General features: G+C 31.0%; 1 protein-coding gene across 3 annotated transcripts; it reads left to right on the top strand.

The window, feature by feature from the left end:
• Positions 1–11054: 11054 nt before the first annotated feature.
• LOC107959746 (receptor-like protein kinase FERONIA) lies at positions 11055–13799 on the top strand. Of its 3 annotated transcripts, XM_041091772.1 has the most exons (3): positions 11055–11337; positions 11429–11474; positions 11564–13799. In XM_041091772.1, exons 1-3 carry the CDS (start codon positions 11146–11148, stop codon positions 13705–13707), a joined length of 2382 nt encoding a protein of 793 aa, XP_040947706.1. In that variant the 5' UTR covers positions 11055–11145; the 3' UTR covers positions 13708–13799. The 3 variants fall into 3 exon arrangements, with proteins under 3 accessions (XP_040947706.1, XP_040947707.1, XP_040947708.1); XM_041091773.1 differs by lacking the exon at positions 11429–11474 and having other exon boundaries at positions 11518–13799; XM_041091774.1 differs by lacking the exon at positions 11429–11474 and having other exon boundaries at positions 11215–11337; positions 11522–13799.
• Positions 13800–14017: the final 218 nt, after the last annotated feature.

The following is a 14017-nucleotide window of genomic DNA, read 5'->3' on the forward strand; positions in this document are numbered from 1 at the left end:
CAAAATCGAGCTAGCTTCCAAAATCTATAGGACATAGAAAAATGCACGGAATAAGCATTAAGCTTAATAAGCCCGTATAATATAAAATTAAACTTACCAAATTAACATTTACCGTTAAAGCAATTAAAACTAACTCATTTGTCCACAAAGCCTATTCACATCACCATTCAAAAATTAGTCATTTCACATCTATAAGTCATTTCACATCTATATATTCATCCATTCATAAGAATGAAATAAAACATATAACATTCTTTTGACTTCCAAATTCATTCCTCAATTCATATAAATCATATATCATAGCACCGATCCAAGTCAAATAGCTAAATGTATCGTGTCATCCATATAATTCATATATATTCATATAACAAATAATCTATGAAAATCATGTATTCCATGTAGTTTATAAACCATGTAAATCATGTAATTTATAATCCTTGTAAATCATATAGCTCTTATATTAAATAATCTTTACAACACATATAGGTATAATGCCCGTTGAACCTACGGAAATATCGATGGATACTCGGGTGATACACACTAACTGTATAAATCGAAAATCCATCAATTCATCATAATTTACGCTCTTTCGAGCCATGATCAGTATGCTCCTCCTAATCTGGAAAATGGTAAGCTCCGTAGAGCTGAAACGGTAAGCTCATAAGAGCTGAAACGGTAAGCTCATACGAGCTGTGGTGAGTCCGCAACAGATGCCGGAGCTCGACCAAATGGTAACCCTAGTGATATGTCACTTGTATCCTACAACTTTCTACGGTTCAAACGGGACTCGGTACTTATTCGGAGTACTTAGCCAATAGGAAATTCAATTTAATATTTCAATACACATTCATACAAAAATTCAATCCAACCATTTAAAATATATAACAAGTTCGATTCTAATTGTTGACACCATTTTTTGGATTGAAAACGGGATCGACTTGGGTTTGAAAACGGAAATGAAAAACGGGAGTCGCCACTGATCTTTTTTGACAAGGTGTGATCGGATCACCTTGAAAAGTGGTTGTTTTTAATAAACAATTTAATTTTATCAAAACAACAAATTTGGTCCATGAAATTTAGAAAAATGGGTTCGGGAGTCGGTTACGTACGAGGAAGGATTAGCACCCTCGTAACGCCCAAAATTGGTACCTAGTTGATTAGTTAATGTCTTAATGTCGAAAATTAAGAACTTTGAAGAATTTTAAAAATACGATCCTTGTATTAAAACGTTGAAAATTTTCAAGAAAATAGACATATTTCACGTTAATCGAGAAATAGAATCATATCCAGTAAGTTAGGACACAATGTCTCGAATTCCCGATACGCGAATGAAAAATGCTTATTTAAAAGATATTTTAGCTATCTCGGGATTTAAAAAAGATATCACGCCCAGTAAGTTAGGACACGATCTTTTCTTAATTCTCGAGATCGTTTAAAACTTGAGTTTGAAAAGATTCGTGTATTTAGATATTGTGAAAATCGAAACCCAGTAAGTTAAGGTACGATCTTCTCAAGTCTAAACACGAGATTTTGCTTATTCAAATAAAATCATAATTTATACATCAAATAAAATTAATCTAACACGAAATAAAACACGGTGTCAAAATGCGAACAAAAATGAATACAATGATGAAGCATAAATAATATGAGTAATAGCAATGAAAATAAATTAGATAAGAGGGTAAACAAATAACATACAAAATAGCAATACACATAGGGAAATAAAATTGGAGCATTCATTCAAAATAATAATGAAAATATGAATAAAGAAATAGACAAAGAAAATGTATAACTATAAAAATATAAAAGATATATGTGTGTGAATTATAATAAAATAATATATAAAAATATACATATATTAATATGTAAAAATATAAATATATAAGTATGTACATATAAATATATACTTATAAAATTTAGAAAAATATGTATATAGATATAAGTTTGTGTATATAAATTACAAGATATATAAAATATTAAATTATATGAAAATGTAAAAGTATATGTATGTATTCATGAAAATAAAATATATGTATATGTATATAAAAAAATGTAATATATAAAAAAAATGCGTTTATACATATGCATGTACGTAAATTTAGATATATATATATATGTATATAGATACGTGTAAAGAAATAAAGTAGTAATATGCATATAGACGTGCATGTGTCTAAAATAAATTGTAAAACCTACATTGCATATATTCATATATAAGAACATGTATATGCATGGTTACAAGAAACATAAAAATGTATATACATATATCTATAATTGCATAAATTCAAACATATATTTACGCTTATGAAAAAAAATAAAACAAGAGGAAACAAATAATATATGTATAGGTATGTACATAAACTACAAATATAAAATAACATGGTAATAGATAATAAAAAGAGTTAGACTAAATTGAATAAATAAAAAAACTTGAGGCTGAATCGTAAATAAAATCAAAGGGGGAGGGGTTATTTTGAGCACGCGAATAACTTAGAGGGGCTGGAAGGGAAATTTTCCCTTCTCCTCTAAAACGCGCAGCTTCATTGAGGACCAAATCGAGAGAAAAATGAAATTTTGTGGCCAAATTGAAAAATAGAAACAAAATAGGACCCAATCGTAAACAGCCTCAAAAGCGGAAGGACCAGGAGCCTAAATAACCCCTTTTATCCAGAAACACGCGGATCCTAGGCGGTTCGGGTCGATTCGGTTTGATCCATGTCAAAACGACGTCGTTTTGAGGCTTTCTGAACTCCTCCAAAACGGCGCTGTTTTAATATCCTATATAAATCCATTTTTTTCTTAAAATTTCATTTTCTCCCTTTTCCTTAAAAAAAACCTAAAATTCTCTCAAACCCTCTCCCCATTTTCAGACGCCGGCCAGAGATCTGGCCAGGAGAGCCGCTGCCGTGCGGTGCCCGGAAAAATCAAAAGAAGTTTTTTTTTTGCCTTTTTTTTATATGTTATAAGTTATATATATAGTTTTTAAAAAATAAAAAAGAAACCAAAATCAAATACAAATAGCTTCGAAAAAAAATAAAGAGAAAAGAAATAAAAAACAGAAAAGGAAAATAGATATACCGAAAAAGGGTTTTGAATCTGCTTTTTTTTTTTCTTTTAAAACATGAAAGAGAGCTTTTTTTTACAATACATATTCTTGGCTTTATAGCCGATTTACATGAGATTTCTAGTCTATTTTTTTGCTTGCTGATGTTTCCTCTCTGTCATTGCAGGCATGGGCGCACGTGGGTGGAGATGACAGGGGCAGTTGGCGGTGGTTGATGGCAGAGCAGGTGAGCAGAAGACCAAGGGTGGTTGCGGCGCTAGGCTAGGGAGAGCGGCTAGGTTTTTTTTTGTTTCTTTCTTTTTTTGGCTGAAAATAGTTTAGGTTTTGGGCTTGTTAGGCCATTAGGGTTTTAATTTATTTGGGCTGATGTTTGGGTCATGGGTGTTGAGTTAGTGTTTAGGTGGGTTGAGATTTGGGTGTATGTATTTTATTTGTTTGTAATGGGCCCGGTGAAATTGGGCTTCTACACTAATTATATATGAACTTACCTCGAATTTGCTCGGATACTTTCGTCTACCCGTCTAACTTTTGTTTCCCCCGATCAAGTTCCGGTATTTGTTTATCCCGATATATATAAAAATTCAAATTTAACCCATTTATTCACCAAATTGTTCAATTCAATCCATATACATATATTTTGGCCTTTTTACAAAATAGCCATCATATTTTCACATTTTGACACTTTAGTCCCTAATTCACAAAATCACAAAATATACAAAATTTCTTTATACTTATACTTAGCCGAATATTCATGTATTCCATACAAACCCATATCTTTCATTTATTCACTTTTCTATCTTTTACAATTTAATCCTTAATGCTCATTTTTGTAAAAATTCTCTTTATAAAACTTGTATATCTATTAACAACCATCAATAATCTAGCAAGAAACTTCAAACTACACATGTATTCAACAATGACATATTTCAAAATCACCAATAATTTAAGAAATTAAGGCACGAGCTAGCTAGATTGAGCTACAATGAGCTAAAAAACGTAGAAATCATTAAAAACGGGACGAAAATTGTACCTTAATTGATAATCTATGCTTGACTGAATGCAAAAGCCCTAAAATGACTTCTTTCTCTTGTTAAAATCGGCATGAAGAAGATGAATGAACCATTATGTCATTTTTGTTTTAATTAATTTTAACTTAAATACCATTTTACAAAATTAACCTTATAAAGTCAACATGGAATTCACATTTTATAACCCATAACCGTCCATCCATATAACTCATGGTATATTTACCATGCAAGGACTCATATAATTAATTCCATAATCATTTAAGTCATTTTACTAATAGAACTCATATTTTATGCGCTACGCGATTTAGGCCTTTTTACTGAATTAATCATTTAATCGGTAAAATTTCTTTACGAAATTTTCACACGGTAATTCTTTGATGCTATAAAACTTATTAAAATAATAAAATAAATATTTTGACTCGGTTAAGTGGTCCCGAAACCACTGTTCCGATCAGACTCAGAAACAGGCTATTACATATATAATTACTAAATATTAAATAAAAATAAGGGTAAACTATCAAAATAGTCATTTTTATTTACTTCAGGTTATATATTAGTCACGTATGTTTGAAATGTTACGTTTTGTCACTTATGTTATCGCGTTGTAACATTTTAGTCACTGAGCTGTTAATTGTCATTAACGGTGTAACGATAAGCTGACGTGGCATGTTAAATCATCATTTTAAATGAAAATTTTAGGTTAAATTATACAATCGATTCTTATATTTTTTTCGTTTTGAGCAATTTAATTTTTTTTCTTTTCTGTTTTCTTAACTTTCTTTTCTTTATTTTCCATTCTCTTCTGCTTCTCCCTTTGTTTTCCTCCCTTCTCCATTTTCTTTTAACGTAGTTTTTATATATTTTCCATTTGTTAAAACTAGTCTCTATACTTTTATTTTTTTGAACAATTTAATTTTTTCGAGTGGGGCCAGCTTGTGGACTAGTTTTAACAAATGAAAAACATAGAAAAACTATGTTAAAAGAAATGAAGAAGGGAGAAAATAGAGGGAGAAGGGAAGTAGAAGAGAATGAAAAAAAAAAGGAAAGCTAAAAGAACATAAAAGAAAAAAAATTAAATTGCTCAAAAAGAAAAAATATAGAGATCAATTGTAGAATTTAACCTAAAATTTTCACTTAAAATGATGATTTAATGTGTCACGTCAACTTACCATTGCACCGTTAATAATAATTAAAGGCTCAATGACTAAAATGTTACAACATGATAACGTAAGTGACTAAAATGTAACATTTCAAACATAGGTGACTAAAATGTGTAACATGAAATAAACAAAAGTGACTATTTTGATAATTTACCCTAAAAATAATTATATTTAAAAAATAAAAATAAAAGTTACCTTAAACGAACTTGAGTTATATTTAGAGGTGCTCATGGGTCGGGCTGGGCCAGGCCTAGAAAAAATTTCGGCCCGCATCCTAGGCCCGGGCCCAGCCTGAAATATGGGCCTGAAATTTTGTCCAGGCCTTGCCCGAGAAAAAACCCTAAGCCCGAGCCCAGCCCGGCCCGGCCCTTTTTTTAATAAACACTAAAAATTTATTTTAAAAATAAAAAATAAAAAAAGTATTTTAAAATTTAAAAAATATATATTTATTATATATTAGGGCTGGGCTGGGCCCAGGCAAAAAAAGTGGTGCCCGAGGCCCGGCCCGTTTTCTAAACCGACCTCATTTTTTTGCCCAAAACCATATTTCGAACCTATATTTTTACCCGAATTCTCTCATATTTCGGGCGAACCGTTAGGCCGAGCTGGGCGCACCTTTAAAGTATGGGCGAACTTAGTCAAAACTTCTCCATTCATAATCATATGTTTTACATCTAACTATAGTTTGAACTGCACTTTTTTTTTTGGGTATATTTGAATTACATTTTTGCAATTAATAACTCGTTTGGTTACACATGTAATAATACAAAAAAATGTTATTTATTATATAATTATGACAATAATTAGATATAAAATAAAAAATAGTTAATTTAAATTTAAGGGTAAACTACACCCATGGTCACTTTTGTTTACCTTAGGTTACGTTTTAGTCATTCATGTTTGAAATGTTACGTTTTAGCCACTTACGTTATCGTGTTGTAACATTTTAGTCACTGAGTAGTTAATTGCCGTTAAACGGTGTAACAGTAAGCTGACGTGGCACGTTAAATAATCATTTCAAACAAAAAATATAAGTTAAATTATATAATCGATCCCCATATTTTTTTCGTTTTGAGCAATTTATTTATTTTTATGTTCTTTAAACTTTCCTCTCTTTATTTATTTATTTATTTTCCATTCTCTTTTGTTTCTCCCTCTATTTTCCTACCTTCTCCATTTTTTTCAACATATCAGGAAGTCGAATTGGCAGTGAAAAATGAAGTAAAAAGTCACAAGTCATCATTGCCTAAAACCAAAACTCATAAACCCATACCATGCTTCTTTCTTCACTGCCAATTCGACTTCTTGATATGTTAAAAGAAATGGAGAATGTAGGAAAATAGAGGGAGAAACATAAGAGAATTAAAAAGAAAAAGGAAAAGTTAAAAGAACATAAAAGAAAAAAATTTAAATTGTTCAAAGCAAAAAAATATGGGGACCAATTGTAAAATTTTTGTTTGAAATGATGATTTAATGTGCCACGTCAGCTTACTGTTATACCGTTAACGACAATTAACGACTCCGTGACTAAAATGTTACAACACGATAACGTAAGTGACTAAAGCATAATATTTCAAACATAAGTGACTAAAATGTAACCTGAGGTAAACAAAAGTGACCATGGGTGTAGTTTACCCTAAAATTTACTTAATAGCCATGTAATAAAAAAAGGGTAAACTATCAAAATAATCACTTTTATTTACCTCAGGTTTTATTTTAGTCACTTATATTTGAAATATTACATTTTAGTCACTTACGTTATCGCGTTGTAACATTTTAGGCACTGAGCAGTTAATTGTCGTTAACGGTGCAATGGTAAGCTGATATGGCACGTTAAATCATCATTTCAAACAAAAAATTTAGGTTAATTTATACAACCGATCCCCATAGTTTTTCGTATTGAGAAAATTAAAAATTTCCTTTTATGTCCTTTTAACTTTCTTTTTTTATTTTATTTTCCATTCTCTTCTTCTTCTTACTCAGTTTTCTTCCTTTCTTCCTTTCTTTTAACGTAGTTTTTCTATGATTTTCATTTATTAAAACTAGTCCCTATACTTTTATTTTTTTGAACAATTTAATTTTTTTGAGTGAGGTGAGCTTGTGAACTAGTTTTAAAAAGTGCAAAACATAGAAAAACTATGTTAAAAGAAATGAAGAAGGGAAGAAAACAGAGGGAGAAGCAAAAGAGAATGGAAAAAAAAAGAAAGTTTAAAGAACATAAAAGAACAAAAATATATTTCTCAAAATGGATAAATATAGTGATAAATTGTAGAATTTAACCTAAAATATTCGTTTAAAATGATGATTTAACATGCTACGTCAGCTTACCATTACATGGTTAACAACAATTAACGGCTTAGTGACTAAAATGTTACAACACGATAAAGTAAGTGACTAAAACATAACATTTCAAACTTAAGTAACTAAAATGTAACCCGAGACAAATAAAAGTGACTATTTTAGTAGTTTACCCTAAAAAGAATGATATTATAGTAGACATGAATTTAACAGAAAAGAAATTGACAGTATTAACAAGTGAACTTGCAATTTTAAATTTGAAAAGTAGAGAGACTAAATTCCTAAAATAAAAATAGAAGAATTAAATTTCAAATATATAACGAGTACAAAGACTTGGGAGCAAATTTTAACAATCTTATTTCTTACCTATAACTTTCAAGTTTTCATTTAATTTTTTTTGCAAGAAGTTTTTTTTTTTTACAATATTTAAAACTACTCATAATTCTTCCTAACCCCTTAAATAGGAGAATAAACGTACTTGAGCGCATTTGAACTCACGTCTTCTTAAACTGACAATAATGTCGTTGGCAATTGAACTAAAACTCATTCGACTTATCTAGCAAAATGTTATTGTAAGTGTTTCCCTCCAAAGTTAGAACAATATAATTTAGAGATAAAATATGTTAATATTATATATACTTTTTAGAATTATTTTTGAATTTAAAATTATATAAAAAATTAAAATTTGAGGTTTCTAAATTAATTTCATATAGATATTAACTCAATTAAAAATAAATAGAATTAATTGGTTTTAATAAAATCAAATCAAGTATTTACCAAAAAGTCTCTTATTTGCTCATATCCATATAACATAAAATAAATTATTAATCATTTATTTCAAAGTGAACTTAAATAAATGGGATAAATTTTAAAATTGTACATGAATTTTGGTTCAATATGTAGTATTATATTTGAAATTTGATTTTGTACAATTTTGTATTAAATTTTTATAATTTAATTCAATTTTTATAAATTACTAAGATAATTAACGATATATCGTATTGAAATAATTTAGAGAGATTTACTTTATAAAAGAAATACATGAAATTATCATAATCAAATCAAATTAAGAATTGGCTAAATTTATTTGTTAGTCACTGTACTTTATGAAAGTTGTAGATTTAGTCTATGTATTTTAATTTGATCAATTGTAGTCCTTGTACTTTTTGAATTTTGAAATTTTAGTCTTGATCCAAACAATAGCAGTTAAAGTCGTTTGTTTGATTTCAATTATTAATCTTGTACTATGTATACAACTGTAGACTAGTCCATATTCTCCGACTAGATCATTCTAAGTCCTTATGCTTTTCATATTTTGAAACTTCAATCTTGACCCAAATAATAGTCGCTAATCTATTAACTGAATTTTTAGTGAGTAATATGTGGAAATAACAAGCTGACGTAGCATACACATATGATAATTTGTTTGTTGTATCAAATTTTAAAAATAACATAACTTAATGAATTTAACAATTATCATTTAATGAGGATCAAAATTTTAAAATTCAAAAATTATAGGGACTAAAAATGACCAAATTAAAGTACAGAGACTAAATCCACAACTTTCATAAAGTAAGGAACTAATAGCATGATTTAACCTTAAGAAATTATAAAAAAGATTAATCTCCTATTTGTCCACGAACATGTAAAATAAAATAAATATATAATGTAACAACCCGCTTTTCAGTAGTATCAGAAATAGTGGTTTCAGGATCACAAATCCTACAAGTAAGTCCGTAATAATTATTAATTAACTTATATGAGTCAATTATAGTTTTATATTAAAATTTGAATTTGACAAATTCTAGTTTATGAACAAATAGATAAAGACAAGTGGTTTGTTTCAAAAGTCGAGTGATTTTTGAAAATGAGGTGTTGGGATATCGTTTTTGTAAATCAAACCCGTAAATATTTAATATAAATATTTACGAAGTAATTATTTAGGTGTATCGAAGTTTGTTCCGGAAATTTTCGTGATTTGATAATTAATTGAGTAAAAACGACTAAATTGTAAAGGTTGCAAAAGTAAGCTATTATTAGATTATTTGTGCTAAATGGATTAAATGTTATTATTGCAAGTGTTAATATGGAAAATTTCCACTTTTAAAAGATAGTGGCGGTTGGTGTAAGAATTTTTAAGTAAAATATTTTAATTATAATATTAAAATATATGTTAAAAGTAAAATAAAACTTAAGTAAAATAAAATAAAATAAAACAAAATACTATCATCTTCCCAAAATGCTAGAACCACCGAAAATGGAAGAGTAAAAACACCATTCTCAAGCTAAACATTCGGCCTTAATAAACCATTGCATGTAAGTGGCTTTCTCAATTATTTCTTGTAATTTTTACGTTTTTGAGATCGTTACAACTAGGTCCAGTTAACTTGTACTTCTGTATTCAAAACTGTTAAAGATTTTAGATTTTTCCGTTAATGAATTTTTGTTATTCTTGATGTTAAGTGATGAATTTGAAGTGTTGATTAGGACTGTTTTGTAAAGTGATTTTTTATAGTTTTTAGTTAAAGGACTAATTTGATAAAATGTTAAAAATATACATGAACTTTTTGTGAAATTTCAATGAATATGGACTGTCCTAGTTTGTGAATAAATTTGTGAATAAATTCGGCTAGAATGGAAAATTGTAAAATTTTGTTAATTTTGGAATTTCGGGTTTAGGGGCTAAATTAAAAAAAAGGTAAAATATTAGGGGTAATTTTATAAATTTTATGAAAACGTTAAATTGTGTAAATCTGATTATATAAGTGTTGAAATTTACTTAATTGAATAAACTTATTATATATAGATCGAGAAACGAGACAATTAGAGTTAGATCGAGGATAAGCTAAGATATTAGATTAATTCTCGATTTCGTTTTTACAATTGTATTTGTCGAGGTAAGTTCGTCTACACTTATCTCCCTTGAATATTTCTCTAGAGTTAGTGAAGAGTAGAGGCGTTCATATGCTGGGCTGGGTTCGGATCTAGGTAAGATATTAACACACTTTATGTCTGCCCAAGTCTATCCATATTTGTAAATAGTTAATCAAAACCTATATTAAACCCCATATATATATATACACACAAAAGAGGGGCTGGTCTTTAAAAATTATTTTCGCTTTGTATTTTTGGCTCAACAAAGAGGGGCTGGTCGTCTTAATAAAAAAAATGATCGCGTGCATTTGTTGTTTAAAATACTTTATATTTTATCAAATAATAAAACAAACTTTAAATATAAACATAAAGGAATCATTTAAATCTGAAAAAAAAGAGAGAATTTTTATGGGAGAACCAATGAGAAAAACGTTTTCCTAATATTCTTTAGCACATGAAGTTGCCTGGAAAAAAACAAACATTTATTTAAAATAATTGAAGGGTTGAATTACAGATTTAGCATAATGGAAAGTTAGTAAAGTAGAAAACTTTAAATGGTGGGACAGAGTTGCCTGACCTCAATCATTATCAATATTAATGTAATAACAGAATATATACTTACAATTTGTTCCTACTTCTTCTTTCATACTAATTTATAAAACCCCAGATTTATATTACTGTAAAGGATGTATTTTTAGTCTTTGAGCCTAATTGAGTACTGATGCTGTTTCTGGCGGTGCTCTTGTTTTTGCTTCAGCAAATTCTCACTTGTGCACAAATTTATATCCCTGCTGATAATATTGCTCTAGATTGTGGTTCTTCAACTTCAGGCAATTCTACAGCACCAGATGGTCGTGAATGGACCGGAGATAACATGTCGTGGTTCGCCGAGTCCGGTAGCCAATCAGTGTCGGTCAGTGTCGAAAAGCATAACAGCTCTTTCCATGTTGTTCCTTACTTGACTGCTAGAATATCTAAATCCGAATTCACCTACATGTTCCCAGTTACTGCTGGTCAAAAATTTATCAGGCTCTATTTCAATCCTGCTCGGTACAATGGCTTTGACACCTCTGTCTATTTTTTCTCTGTCAAGGTAGGCCCTTATACACTGCTCAATAACTTCACTGCTTCCATTACAGCCGATCGTTCGAGGAAAGGGTCGTCGATTAGAGAGTTCTGTGTAAGCTTGATGCAGAATCAAACACTCAATGTAACTTTTACTCCCTCTTTGGAGGGTTCTTATGCTTTTGTCAATGGAATCGAAATCGTCTCGATGCCTACTAATCTCTATTACTCGACTTCAGATCATCACGGCATTAAGTTCATCGGTCTTGGCACACGTTTCTGGATTGATAACTATACTGCACTCGAGAATGTTCATCGTTTAAACGTTGGGGGGCCATCAATCACCGCTGCAGATGATACTGGCATGTATCGAAACTGGTACAATGACATTGATAATCTGATAGAAGCTGGTGTTGTTCCTAGTAATACTAGTCTTGAACTCGACTATTCTAACATACATGAGTACACAGCTCCTGCTAATGTATATGAAACAGCTAGATCAATGGGAAACAACAGAACAGAGAACTTGTTGTACAATTTGACATGGAGTTTACCGGTTGATTCGGGATTCAGGTACCTTGTTAGACTCCATTTCTGTGAATTTGATCCGGCCCCAGAAAAGACGAGTGATAGGCGATTCCGGATCTTTATCGATAACAAGACCGCAGAGCCAGCATTCGATGTGATCGAAACTGCTGGTGGTAAAGATAAACCAATCTATCATGACTATATGGTTATGATTGGAAACATTGGTGATATTAAGAGTGAATATTCCCTCTTTATAGCTTTGCATCCTAATAAAGAATTCAGTGCTTATGCAGACGCTCTTCTGAATGGAATAGAAGTCTTTAAGTTGAATAACTCCGATGGCAATCTTGGCAGACCAAATCCCGAGCCCCAGTTACCAGAAAAAGGCACCGAGAAAAAGAGTTCAAAAGACACGAAGAGGAAATTGCTTATTTTTATCGGTGTTGGTGGTATAGGCTTGTTGATTGTGCTTGTGTTAGTATGCTCCATCATTTGGCGACATAGAAAGATGAAGCACTATGGTTCACACTATAAACCATCATGTTTTTGCTGCTTGCTTGATCGTTCCAAAGGGAAATCATTCGTCGGGGCGAAAACCTCATCGCTGCCTGATGAATTGTGTCGTCGGTTTTCACTAGATGAGATCAAAGCTGCCACTAGCGACTTCAATCAAGATTTGATTATCGGGGTAGGCGGTTTCGGCAATGTTTACAAAGGTTTCCTGGATAATGGTGAAACAATAGTGGCCATCAAACGCTTGAATCCAGAGTCGAAACAAGGTGCAAGAGAGTTCAAGACCGAGATCGAGATGCTATCCCAGCTTCGTCACATTCACTTGGTCTCTTTGGTGGGATATTGCAACGACAACAACGAGATGATCCTTGTGTACGATTACATGATCAACGGCACTCTCCGCGATCACCTTTACGACACTACTAACGAACCTCTAACATGGAAACAAAGGCTCAAGATATGCCATGGGGCAGCAATCGGATTGAACTACCTTCATACAGAGGTGAAGTATACTGTGATTCACCGTGACGTTAAGACCAGCAACATTCTCCTAGACCATAAATTCACTGCAAAAGTCGCGGATTTTGGCTTGTCGAAACTTGATCCGAAGCTCGACATGCTCAATACCGGTGTAAAGGGCACATGGGGATACTTGGATCCCGAATACGCTCGTGGTCATACATTGACCCAAAAATCCGATGTATACTCGTTCGGTGTAGTACTACTCGAAGTTTTATGTGCAAGGAAAGCTCTGGACAAGAGAGTATCAATGGAACAAATGAACTTAGCTCATTGGGTTAGAAAATGCATTGCTGATGGGACACTTCATCAAGCCATAGATCCAAAGCTGAAGGGAAAGATAGCTCCACAGTGTTTAAAGGTGTTTGTTGAAATTGCTGAAAGTTGCATACAAGAAATGGGAGTGAAGCGGCCATTCATGAATGATGTGATGGAAAGGCTAGGATTTGCATTGGAGCTTCAAGAAGCTGCTGATGCTGAGTTAGTGAAGAGTAATCATGGCGATGATCATTGCTATCCAGACATCATTTTTCCGGTCAATCCCTGCGATGATGTCGATTTCGAAGCTTCAGATTCTGATGTTATTGCAGTTCATAATCCCATTCATGATTCTGGGTCTTTTCTATCTTCTGATGTATCAAACACCAGTAATGCATAAGGATTTTGATTTTATGTATAAATTTGAGTCGTTAATATCTGTACTTTGATAAGATTCGAGATTTAGTCTTTTAAGTGTTTTTTTATTTAAAATATAAGTTTAATCATTAAAATCGTAAATAGTTTTTGTCAAAATTGGTCAACTTGAAATTTTAATTAAGATGTCCATATAATTGACAGAAAATAAACATATTAAATTGGCAATTCTTGAAAACTACTAATGATGATGTTGATAATGATTACACTAATATTTTTAATTTGAAAAAAAATAGGAGTATTGAATTTTTAACTTGTAAAATATATGAATTAAT

The sequence above is a fragment of the Gossypium hirsutum genome, chromosome D04 (genome assembly GCF_007990345.1).
Source record: "Gossypium hirsutum isolate 1008001.06 chromosome D04, Gossypium_hirsutum_v2.1, whole genome shotgun sequence".
Classification (NCBI taxonomy): domain Eukaryota; kingdom Viridiplantae; phylum Streptophyta; class Magnoliopsida; order Malvales; family Malvaceae; genus Gossypium; species Gossypium hirsutum.